Source organism: Mercenaria mercenaria, chromosome 4, assembly GCF_021730395.1.
Source record: "Mercenaria mercenaria strain notata chromosome 4, MADL_Memer_1, whole genome shotgun sequence".
NCBI classification, from domain to species: Eukaryota; Metazoa; Mollusca; class Bivalvia; order Venerida; family Veneridae; genus Mercenaria; species Mercenaria mercenaria.
Window position 1 is genome coordinate 33,727,436 of NC_069364.1, and position 13,389 is coordinate 33,740,824.

A 13,389-nucleotide genomic window follows, 5' to 3' on the forward strand; every position below is an offset into this window, starting at 1 on the left:
CATTTTATATTTATATAGATATGCCCTAGAAGGAACTTTTGCTATGCTTTAACTTGTCGTAAATATCAGTCAAGCGTAATGTACTGGATAAAACTGATTTGTAAACACCTTGACTAACAGATTGTTCCTTTGTTAAAAGTACAATCGCAGGGGTCTCTGAGGCCGAGTGGTTAAGCTCACTGACTTCAAATCACTTGTTCCTCTTTGTGGGTTCGAGCCTTACCCAGGGTATTGAATTCTTCATGTGAGGAAGCCATCCAGTTGGCTTACTGAAGGTCATTGATCCTATCCAGAGGCCCGCTGGTGATGAAATAATGTATGGAGGGGCACATGGGGTCTTCCTCCACCATCAATGCTGGAAAGTCACCATATGACCTAAATTGTGTCGATGCAATATTAAACCCAACAAAACAAATAAATAAAACAACAAGAGCTGTCTCCATAGGATGACACATGCCCCCGATGGCACTTTGAATGAATAGTTATGGCCGATGTTAGAGTTTAGGACCTTTGAGCTACGGACCTGGGTCTTGCGCGCGACACGTCGTCTTACTGTGGTACACATTCATGCCAAGTTATTTGAAAATCCATCCATCGATGACAAAGATATGGACCGGACACGCCCATCAATGCACTATCCTTTAACGTCTAAGTGTGACCTTGACCTTTGAGCTACGGACCTGGGTCTTGCGCGCGACACGTCGTCTTACTGTGGTACACATTCATGCCAAGTTATTTGAAAATCCATCCATCGATGACAAAGATATGGACTGGACACGAAAATTGCGGACAGACTGACAGACTGACAGACAGACCGACAGACCGACAGACCGACAGATTGATAGACGGACAGACGGTTCAAAAACTATATGCCTCCCTTCGGGGGCATAAAAACATTCCTGACCTAAAAAACAAACTATAATCATTACATTAGTGAACCTTTGGTGAAATTTGAGTTACATTATGAAATTTTTAATATTTTTACAAAATGAACAGTACTAATTTTAGCTTGACTTTGAGCTATCCTACTCACCATGGCATTGGAGTTGGCGTCACACCATGGTTAAGTTTTTTGTACCAGTCCACATTTTGACAAAGTTTTTTGAGATAAAGCTTTGAAACTTTCAACACTTGTGTACCATCACCTTGTCCAGTTTTAGGCAAGAGTACATAACTCTATCAAAGATTTTGGCTGAATTATGGCCCCTTTTAACTTAAAAATCTTGGATAAGTTTTTCGTACCAGTTTATATCTTATGTGAAGCTTTGAAACTTTTATTACCTGTTTATTGTAACAGTCTCTATCTGTAGGCAAGAGTACATAACTCTGTTAACTATTTCGGCTGAATTATGGCCCTTTTTGGACATAGAATTTGGTACAACTTTTGTACAAGTCTTATGTTTTGTCAAAACTATTTGACATGCGGCTTTAAAATGTTGAACACATGTTTATCATCATGATTTCCATCTGTAGGCTGGAGTACATAACTCTGTCGTCTATTTTGTCTGAATTATAACCCCATTTGGACTTGGAAATTGGTTCAGTTTTCGTACAAGTCAGTGTTTTGTAAAAACTATATGACATAATTATGGCTTTGAAACTTTGAACACTTGTTTATCGTCATGATTTCCATCTGTAGGCAAGAGTAAATAATTAAGGCCCTTATTGGACTAGGAAATCGGTTAAATTCTTCATACCAGTCCATATTTTGCCTAACATATTTGTCATATGGCTTTGAAACTTGTTTACCATTATAGTCTACATAATATGTAGGCAAGACTAATAACTAGGAGAAGGACTTAAGCTCAGTTATGGCCCTTTTTTGACACAGAAATTAGTAAAGGTTCGCATACCATTCCGTATTTTGTCTAAACTGTTTGATATATGGCTTTGAAACATTGAGCACTTGCTTACCGTCATGGTTACACATTGCCATATAGTGCAAGTCTTATCCAAATCCAAATACAGGTACCGTATTTTCCCGAATTAAGGCCCCCCCTCTAATTAACGCCCCCCACCCGTTTTGGAGGGAAAAAAAGTCAACAAGAACGAAAAAAAATCACCTACCTCATTTTTATAAGTCCACATAATAAGTAATTTACAGTAAGTATCCAATGTATTAAGAATTAAACACACTTTTAAACAGTACATGTACCGTAAATCCAAAACGTTTATACTAAGTACGGTACGTATCCAATCTTCAAATAGAAAATTAAACGGTAAATCCATTTTTGATTTGTTTTTGCACCACCCGTGCACAAGCTTCCTCTCGACAAATTTGCGGCAAAGTGTTAACCTTTTCTTCGGCAGTTTTAATAACTTTTAATTTAAAAGCCGGCACATAAGCAGCGTGTCAAACCACTGACATTGTGTATTGCTACCCGCATGTACTAAGGAAAATATTATCGGAGTACACAGCTGTTTGGGTATGATGACGTAATGTGTAATGTCGCGAGCGTGTCACGGAATACATGAGGTACCGTATTTAAATGCATAATTTTAAGACACGCTGCATTAAATTGGATGCCAAATAATTATGTTTTGAGGGGATTAAACAACACAGAAACACTTTACAGTTGGTTTGAACGATGTTTTTAAGTTTTGTAAAAGTTTTTATTTTTTATTTTTTTACCTCAAATGAACGCCCCCTCTTTGGAAAATGTAACGCCCCTGGGGGCGTTTATTCGGGAAAATACGGTATATTGTTTGTCTTATCTATTATTTTTCTTTTGTCTGAAAATCTCTGGTAATATTTTGACCACATACTTCCATCAATTCTTCGAATAGTGGAGCGCGCTGTCAACGGACAGCTCTTGTTTTAAAGTGTAGTGGCCTGTTTAGCTGACTTTATACAGTTTTATACCTACAGGGTATAGGTCAGTGTGCTGTTGATGCAATGTTCCCCATGATGAATTCACAGAAGACAGATATTATTCTGCATGTGAAGTTGTCGCTGCATCTTCTCCATGTGCAGAAGTACTCAGTGACTTGCAGAGAACAAGTTAGTACTGTTAAGGAATCCAGGAACTGTGGTTAGATTAACTTGTTGGCTGTTATATATCCTAAATGGTAATGAACAATTGCAACAAATCCACATTGAACAAATAGTTCATAGCTCTGGTCTCCGGGCCTTGGGCTTGTCTGATTTACTGGATGTGAAATGTTGGTGAAAGGAGTATCACAAGAAGTTGCTTTGATATTTCAGGAAACTATTGGAGAGGATCGAGTAAAGGCAGTATTGAAGGAGCGAGATTTGAAAGTATACTGGGGAACAGCAACAACAGGAAAACCTCATGTTGGTTATTTTGTTCCCATGTGTAAAATATCGGACTTCCTCAGAGCTGGCTGTGAGGTATTACATTTTCTGTTTTAAGTTTTTGTAAGTTCAAGGTTTTGTATAGCTGTTCTTTAACTTTAATACATTTTACAGTGAAGTAATTATGTGAATATGGAATAAAATTACTTACAACATTTCTTAATGTTAAATGCATAATGTTAGTAAATGGGAATAAAAAAAATCTCAAGATTTAAAAGAAAAGAATGCAGAATTATGTGGTGGCAAAAAAATCCAAAACAAAACCAAAGGATACTTTTAAATACTTTGTCATGCGTTTTGCTGTGACTATTTTTACCCAAGTTATTGTCCTTTGATAGTTTTGCTATATAGAATATAGAGAAAAATCTTGTGTGTCCAACTCCTCCCACACTATTAGCCTGATTTGCTTCAAACTTCACACATAAAGAAGCTTGATGTGCAGATGACCTTAAAGGAAGGAACTTTGCTGTGACTTTTTTACAACAGTTAAGGCCCTTTGATAGTTTTGTTATGTACATGTAGAATATAGAGAAAAATCTTGTGTCCAACTCCTCAAACACTATTAAATGGATATGCTTGAAAGTTTCACAGATGAAGGACCTTTATGTGAAGATGACCATAAGTAATGGACTTTTTTCTTTGGCTATTTTTAGCTTGACTTTTCGAAGAAAATATAGAGCTATTGCACTCGCCCCAGCGTCGGTGTCACCGTTGGTTAAAGTTTTTGATAAAGTCAAATACAGTCTAACCTGTCTTAAGCAGCCAGCCAGGGGAAGCAGAAAATTTGGCTGCTTAAGCCAGATGACCGCTGATCGGAGGTGCAGTCAGTATATTTATTTTTCAGACTTCTGACTAATTTAGCTTTTAGGCCCATTTCTTTTTTGGTTTTCTATTATCATTTTACCAGGATACATTGACGTACATTTGCCTTCACAATACGAATGGTCTTCTTAGCAATCTTAAACTCCGGCGTGTCTTTTTTTTTTCACAACAAAATTGTTACAGACAATTTTCCAACTTCAAAACAAGTTTGTTTACAGTGGTAAGGGAAGCTACTCTCCGCGCTCACTGTCTACACTAAAATCTAAGATTGCCGTGATGTTCCATAAAAGATCGAGTGGTTTAGACTGTATCTCTGTTACTGTCAGAGCTATTGACTTGAAACTTAAAATAGTTATTTACTATCACAGTCTGCCCCAGGAGAAACAATCCCCATAACTCTGGTTTGAATTTTGACAGATTTATGCCCCTTTTTGTTGTCGAGCCCGCTTGCGGAAGCGAAGACATAGTTGTCCAAATAGCTGTTCGGTGTATGTGCGTCCGTCCAGATTTGTTTGTCCGGACCATAACTTTGACATGCATGGAGCAATCTTGTTTATATTTGGCATGAATGTTAACCTCAGTGAGACGGAGTGTCATACGCAAACTCCAGGTTTCTTTCTCAAAGGTCAAGGTCACACTTAGAGGTCAAAGGTCAAATTCAATAACGACTTTGTCCGGAGCATTGCTTCTTCATGCATGGAGGGATTTTGATATAACTTGGCACAGTTGTTCACCATCATGAGACGGAGTGTCATGCGCAAGAATCATGTCCCTAGGTCTAAGGTCAAGGTCACACTTAGAGGTCAAAGGATACAAGAAGGACAACTTTGTCCGGAGCATTTCTTCTTCATGCATGGAGGGATTTTGTTGTAACTTGGCACAAATGTTCACCACCATGAGACGGAGTGTCATGCGCAAGAACCAGGTCCTTAGGTCTAAGGTCAAGGTCACACTTAGAGGTCAAAGGTCAGATACAAGAATGACTTTGTCCTGAGCATTTCTTTTTCATGCATAGAGGGATTTTGATGTAACTTGGCACAATTGTTCACCATCATGAGATGGAGTGTCATGCGCAAGAACCTAGAATTACTTCCCTTTGTTGTTGCTATAAATAGCTTATATATTGTAACTTTTTTTATTACTGGTCGTAGGGAAAAATTAAGACCACTTTTCTGTAGTACAACATGCATGTTACATCCAATTTTGAGGTGTATTTTGACCTATCTCTACTGGTAAGTATTTTTGTGTGGACTTAAAATTTTTTTTTTTTTTAAAGATTTACTTCCCTTTGTTGTTACTACAAATAACTTATATTGTAACTTTTTGCAATCTTTTTTTTATTTTGCATAAATGTTTGCCTCAATGCGACAGAGTGTCGTGTGCAACTCCCAGTCCTTTTGACAGCTGACGGGCTCGACATGTTGCCCGTGGGCATCTAGTAACTTTTAAAATTTTTTGGTTAAAGTTTTTGATAAAGTCAAATATCTGTTACTATCAGAACTTTTGACTTGAAACTTGAAATAGTTGTTTACTATCACAGTCTACACCAGGAGAAACAATCCCCATAACTCTGATTTGAATTTTGACAGATTTATGCCCCTTTTTATGCCCCGCTTCTAAGAAGGAGGGGTATATTATTTTGCAGATTTATTTCAGTCGGTATGTCGGTCTTGTCGGTATGTAAACCAATCCGTACTCGAGAAGGCTTTGGCCTAGGATCTGTAAAGTTGATAAGGAGGTTAGTCATGACCAGCAGATGACCCCTATTGATTTTAAGGTCAATAGGTCAAACATCAAGGTCAGTTTCAGGTTGATAACTCAAGAACGCTTTGGCCTAGGATCATGAAAGTTGATCATGACCAAGCAGATGACCCCTATTGATTTTGAGGTCAGTAGGTCAAAGGTCAAGGTGACAGTGATCCAGAACAGTTAAACGGTTTTCGGATGATAACTCTAGAACGTTTGGGCCTAGGATCACAAAACTTAATAGGGAGGTTGATCATGACCAGCAGATGACCCCTATTGATTTTGAGGTCAATAAGTCAAAGGTCAAGGTCACATTGACCCAGAACAGTAGAACTTTTGTGTACGGTGGCAAAATAATTTCTGTTTTTTTGTGCAATTACTGAATGCGTCAAGGGGGGCATTTCCTGTTCTATGAGCTCTTGTTAACTTAGAATGTTTTGATTAAAGTTTTTGATGAAGTCAAATATCTCTGTTACCATCAAAGCTTTTGACTTGAAATTTAAAATATTTATTTACTATCAAAGTCTACACCAGGAGAAACAATCCCCATGACTGATTTGAATATTGACAGAGTTATGCCCCTTTTTAACTTTTTTTGTGCCCTCAAACACCCCCCCCCCCCCCCCCCCCTGTGAGTGGTGGGGGCATATAGATTTGGTCTCGTCCGTGAGTCCGTCCGGAGTTCGTGACACGCCTAGCTCAGAAAGTATTTGATATAGATTGATGAAACCTTGCATGAGTCTTAATCATAATATGTACTTGCGCACCTCCTATTTTTCATTTGGGTCGGCCCCCTATTTTCAGAGTTACGCCCCCTGAAATAGTAAAAAATGCACATTTTCACCTTGTGACGCGCCTAGCTCAAAAAGTATTTGATATAAATTGATTAAACCTTGCATGAGTCTTTATCATGATATGAACTTGCGCACCTCCTATTATTTGTCTTGCTCTGCCCCCTATTTTCAGAGTTATGGCCCCTGAAATAGTCAAAAATGCACATTTTCACCTTGTGACAGGCCTAGCTCAAAAAGTATTTGATATAGATTCATGAAACCTTGCATGAGTCTTTATCATGATATGAACTTGCGCATCTCCTATTTTTCATTTGGGTCCGCCCCCTATTTTCAGAGTTATGGCCCCTGAAATAGTAAAAAATGCACATTTTCACCTTGTGACATGCCTAGCTCAAAAAGTATTTGATATAGATTCATGAAACCTTGCATGAGCCTTTATCATGATATGAACTTGCGCACCTCCTATTTTTCATTTGGGTCCGCCCCCTATTTTCAGAGTTATGGCCCCTGAAATAGTTAAAAATGCACATTTTCACCTTGTGACATGCCTAGCTCAAAAAGTATGGTACATAAATAGTTGAAAACTTGCATAAGTCTTTAACATGATATGAACTTGCACACCTCTTTTTTTTTTTTGGCTGGCTCCTAGTGATGGGCAAATCGGTTAGATTTGCCAACCGATTAATAGGCATAATCGGACAAGCCAACCGATTCGATTAATCAGATATAATCGGATAATCGGTTACTCTAGTTGCATATCTATAAATTTACCTTACAGTGTATGTTTATATGTCATTTCTTAAGAAATGAACTTCACAGACATCAAATATCCCATTTCTATTGTATCCCTTCATAAACACAATTAAGTTAACAGCATAAAAGTGAAATATTTGTGAAGATAGTAAACTTCAAATCAGGTACTCGTCTTAATTTCACCAGGGACTTATCCAGTGATATTGTGTTGTTAAATTATTTGGAACAAAAAAAAAGTATGAACGGTTTATTAGTTCTTAGCCAGCAACTGGAAGGATTATCCCCACCTTACTTATTATCGGTGGTTACCGATTAACGGTGCAATCCGAAAGTCCCGAATATTTACTTCCTGAAGAGCACTTCCAGAATTCTTTGTTTACAAAGTTACAGGATATTCCTCAACGTGAATCTTCTGTGAAATATGTCCCACAAAATAAAAAAATGAAATCATCAAGTTACCTTTGCTAATATGCTTGCCTAAGTCTTACGGCATGCTATACATACTGCCATACTAATGTCAAGAGTTTAGGTTGATGGTTTTCCCTGCTTAATTTTGTATAAGCTATATATCTTCCAAAATCTGGGTGATCACAGAAGACCTCAATTTCCGTCGAGACTTTGGAGGAAGCCATTTTTACGTAGAGTAGTTTCCCTTGGTGTAATTGCCCCAAAGAACCGTAAATACCAGAACGAAAATGGTCATAAACAACTAAATTAGCCGTTTAGGATGCCAAGTAATTAATCGGTCAGGGAAAAGTGTAGTCAGCGATCGCGCTCATGAATGTAATGTCGACGATTATTCGATTGTCGCCGATTGTCGGCCCATCACTACTGGCTCCACCCCCTATTTTTAAAGTTATGGCCTCTGAAGTGGTAAAGAAATGCACATTTTCACCTAATTATGCGCCTAGCTCAAAAAGTATTTGATGTAAATTCATGGAACCTTGCTTGAGTCTTTATCATGATGTGACCTTGCACATTTGGCATTCTTCTTGAGAATCTTAATGCTTATTACAGAGTTATGGCCCTTGAAATAGCCAAAATAGTGGATTTTTTGTTTGTGATGCTCATAGCTCAAAAAGTATATGGCCTGTAATAATGAATCCTTTTCATAAAATGTTTGTTGAGGCTATACCCCATTAAGACTGCAAACACTTGAATTATTGCCCTTTATTTGTGACAAATTATTGCCCTTTATTTGTGACAAATGTACCAGTGGGGGGCACGACCTGTGTCCTACAGACACATTCTAGTTGGTGAAAGTTTTATATAATGTCCAATATCTCTGTTACTATCAAAGCTATTGACTTGAAACTTAAAATAGTTATTTACTATCAAAAGCTACACGCTAAGAAATGATCCCCATTACTCTAATTAGAATTTTGACTGAGTTATGCCACTTTTTAACTTTTTTTTTTTTTTGGTTAAAGTTTTATATAACGTCCAATATCTCTGTTACAAAGCTATTGACTTGAAACCTAAAATAGTTATTTACTATCAAAAGCTACATGTTAAGAAACGACCCCCATAACTCTGATTAGAATTTTGACAGAGTTATGCCCCTTTTTAACTTTTTTTTTGTGCTCTCAAACCCCCCCCCCCCCCCCCCCCATGAGTTCTGGGGGCATATAGATTTGGTCTTGTCTGTGAGTCCGTCCGAAGTTCGTGACGCGCCTAGCTCAAAAAGTATTTGATATAAATTGATGAAACCTTGCATGAGTCTTTATCATGATATGAACTTGCGCACCTCCTATTTTTTCGCCTGGCTCCGCCCCCATTTTTAGAGTTATGGCCCCAGAAATAGTAAAATATGCACATTTTCACCTTGTGACACGCCTAGCTGAAAAAGTATTTGATATAAATTGATGAAACCATGCACGAGTCTTTATCATAATATGAACTTGCGCACCTCCTGTTTTTCATTTGGGTCGGCCCCCTATTTTCAGAGTTACGCCCTCTGAAATAGTAAAAAATGCACATTTTCACCTTGTGACGTGCCTAGCTCAAAAAGTAATTAATATTAATTGATTAAACCTTGCATGAGTCTTTATCATGATATGAACTTGCACACCTCCTATTATTTGTCTTGCTCTGCCCCCTATTTTCAGAGTTATGGCCCCTGAAATAGTCAAAAATGCACATTTTCACCTTGTGACACGCCTAGCTCAAAAAATATTTGATATAGATTCATGAAACCTTGCATGAGTCTTAATCATGATATGAACTTGCACACCTCCTATTTTTCATTTCGGTCCGCCCCTTATTTTCAGAGTTATGGCCCTTGAAATAGTACAATTTTCACATTTTCACCTTGTGACATGCCTAGCTCAAAAGTATTTGATATAGATTCATGAAACCTTGCATGAGTCTTTATCATGATATGAACTTGCGCACCTCCTATTTTTCATTTGGGTCCGCTCCCTATTTTCAGAGTTATGGCCCCTGAAATAATTAAAAATGCACATTTTCACCTTGTGACATGCCTAGCTCAAAAAGTATGGTACATAAATAGTTGAAAACTTGCATAAGTCTTTAACATGATATGAACTTGCACACCTCTTTTTTTTTTCGCTGGCTCCACCCCCTATTTTTAAAGTTATGGCCTCTGAAGTGGTAAAAAAATGCACATTTTCACCTAATTATGTGCCTAGCTCAAAAAGTATTTGATGTGAATTCATGAAACCTTGCTTGAGTCTTTATCATGATGTGACCTTGCACATTTGGCATTTTTCTTGAGAATCTTAGTGTTTATTACAGAGTTATGGCCCTTGAAATAGCCAAAATAGTGGATTTTTTGTTTGTGATGCTCATAGCTCAAAAAGTTTATGGCCTGTAATAATGAATCCTTTTCATAAAATGTTTGTTGAGGCTATACCCCATTAAGACTGCAAACACTTGAATTATTGCCCTTTATTTGTGACAAATTATTGCCCTTTATTTGTGACAAATGTACCAGTGGGGGGCACAACCTGTGTCCTACAGACACATCCTAGTTGGTGAAAGTTTTATATAACGTGCAATATCTCTGTTACTATCAAAGCTATTGACTTGAAACTTAAAATAGTTATTTACTATCAAAAGCTACACGCTAAGAAATGATCCCCATAACTCTGATTAGAATTTTGACTGAGTTATGCCACTTTTTAACTTTTTTTTTTGGTTAAAGTTTTATATAACGTCCAATATCTCTGTTACAAAGCTGTTGACTTGAAACCTAAAATAGTTATTTACTATCAAAAGCTACATGTTAAGAAATGACCCCCATAACTCTGATTAGAATTTTGACAGATTATTCCCCTTTTACTGGCAAAGCTCTAATTCAGAGTCAAGCACTGAGTAAAGTCGAGCGTGCTGTCTTATGGACAGCTCTTGTTTCTAGAATTATGGCCCTTTATAGGCCATAGTGAAGACATTTGGTTTGTTCAACTCCTCATACACTTTTTGAAGGATTGGATTCAAAGTTAATCAGGTGCACAATCTTATCTAAATACAATTTGCTTAAAACTGTTAGTCAAACACAGCATGCCCATTCACGCACTGAAGTACGTGAATCAAGCACAAAATACCAAATGCACACATAAAAATCACTTGTTGGGGGTACATGCTTGTAGAGATTCGGAACTCCTATGTTCAGCTGCCAAATCGCTGTTTAATTCATCGCGCACTTGCCAATTGTTTGGTACGGGCTAAAACGCAGATCCGGTCCAGGGACATGATAATTTTGTTTCCATGACCGAATTCTCGGCGTAATTGTCAGCTGCATAGAGGGGTTTGGTAAGTGTTTTAGTCAGACGTCACATGGGTCGTGTGCAAAAAAAGGTATATGGATACGAAATGCAAAAAAGCATTTTAGCTTTTGTGAACCCAGCAAAAGGTTAACAATATTATTTTTTTCGATATTTAACTGCAATTTTGATACACATTGCATATCTGTAATAGTTTGGGCATTTATTATTGATCGCAATTTTTACCAGTCTTCAGTTGACTGTATGTTATTTCGGACGAATCGTGTTCCGTTCACGAAGTCGGGAATACATGAACCTTGCTGAAAACTTACTTATATTTAGTATTAATTATATAATATAGGGAGAGGTCCTTTGATTCAGAATTTCCTATCTTAACTTTGGAAAAACAATTTAAATTTTCTAAAATTATCTCGTATGTTATAGAGAGTTCTGCATGAAAAAAAACAAAACACGTATATACAAATTTCAGAATATAATTAGAAAAATTTCAGATCTGCCATGAAGTGTACCCCCAAATTTTGAAGTGTACCACTATTTTGCAAAAGCAGGCGGTACATGTACCCTTAACTTTAAAAATGAGTGGGCATGCTGAAAAAATGGTTTGTACTTTTACTTTAATATTTAGAGGATGGTGCAGTATGTGGGGGCATCAGTGTTCTATGGACACAATTCTAGTTTTCTTTTATAACATTTCATGTGTAACTTTGTATGTATAGGCTAAAGAAATGATAAATTACTATTGACGTGGATTTGAAGTTAGACTTGAAGTTAGCTAAGGAAAGAGGCATATCTTTTTTTTTTTTTTTTCAATTTAAACTGAATGTTCAGTATGTTCATTGTGAAGCAGTGAGAATTCATAGTGTAGTAATTCTGAATACCTTTTATATTTTCAATACTGATTGCAGGTAACGATACTGTTTGCTGATCTTCATGCCTACCTTGACAATATGAAGGCCCCCTGGGCTCTGCTACAGCTGAGGGTACAGTACTATGAGCATGTGATCAAAGCTATGCTCAAATCTATAGGTGTACCTCTAGATAAACTCAAGTTTGTGAGAGGAACAGATTTTCAATTGAGCAAGTAAGATACATGCTTGATAGCTACATACAATTCCTTTAAGTTATATTTTTGATACTGCAGATGTGTGGAGTACTACTCTACCGACTTACCTTTAGTGTGGAATGCTTGAAACCAAAGTTTAGGCATTTTGCAGTCTTGCTCTTCCTGAAATAATGCTTTTCATAAAGGGAATGTTCATGTTTTTAGCTCACCTTAGCCAAAGGCTCATGGTGAGCTTTTGTGACCGCTCGATGTTCGTCGTCAGTCGTCTACCTGTCAACAATTTCTAAAAGAATCTTCTTCTACAAAACCACTGGGCAAATTTACACCAAACTTCACAGGAATGATCCTTGGGTGGTCCCCTTTCAAAATTGATCAAAGAATTGAATTCCACACAGGACTCTGGTTGCCATGGCAGTCGAAAGGAAAAACTTAAAAAATCTATTTGTCCAAAACCACAAGGCATAGAGCCCCAATATTTGGCGTGTGACATCATCTAATGGTTCTCTATGAAAATTATTCAAATTATGCCCCTTGGATGAAAAGAGGCCCCACCCCGGAGTCCCAAGTTTTACATAGACTTTTATAGGAAAAAACTTTAAAAATATTCTTGCCTGAAACTGCAAGGCCTAGCCTTTTGATATTTGGTATGTTGCATTGCCTGGTGGTCCTTTACCAAAATTGTTCACATTATTATCTTTGGGTGAAAAGGGGCCCTGTCTCGGAGGTCCCAAGTTTTACATAGACTTGTATAGAATTTAAAAAAAAAAAAAATTCTTGTCTGAAACTGCAAGGCCTAGGCTTTTGACATTTGATGTGTTTGCATTGCCTTTGTGGTCCTCTACCAAAATTGTTCACATTATGCCCCTGTGGTGAAAAGAGGCCCTGCCCTGGGGATACAAAATGTTACATAGACTTATATAGGGAAAAAACTTTAAAAATCGTCTTGTCTGAAAGTTCAAGGATTTTTGCTGAATTATGGCCCCTTTTAACTTACAAATCTTGGTTAAGTTTTTTGTACCAGTTCAGATTTTGTGTAAAGTGTTTGACATATGGCTTTGAAACTTTTATCACTTGTTTATTATAACCTCTGCCGGTAGGCAAGAGTACATAACTATGTCAACTATTTTGGCTGAATTATGGCCCTTTATG

The 13,389-nt window shown here is 37.4% G+C and overlaps 1 protein-coding gene across 3 annotated transcripts in view; it reads left to right on the forward strand.

Annotated features, from left to right (window-relative positions):
• The window catches only part of LOC123551427 (tyrosine--tRNA ligase, cytoplasmic-like), a 154,974-nt gene that overhangs the window by 44,250 nt on the left and 97,335 nt on the right, over positions 1-13,389 (forward strand). For all 3 annotated transcript variants that reach the window (XM_045340357.2, XM_045340358.2, XM_045340359.2), the window contains exons 3-4: positions 3,206-3,352; positions 12,083-12,258. In XM_045340357.2, the coding sequence (XP_045196292.2) occupies positions 3,206-3,352; positions 12,083-12,258 (323 nt within the window). The remainder of the gene's footprint in view (positions 1-3,205; positions 3,353-12,082; positions 12,259-13,389) is intronic.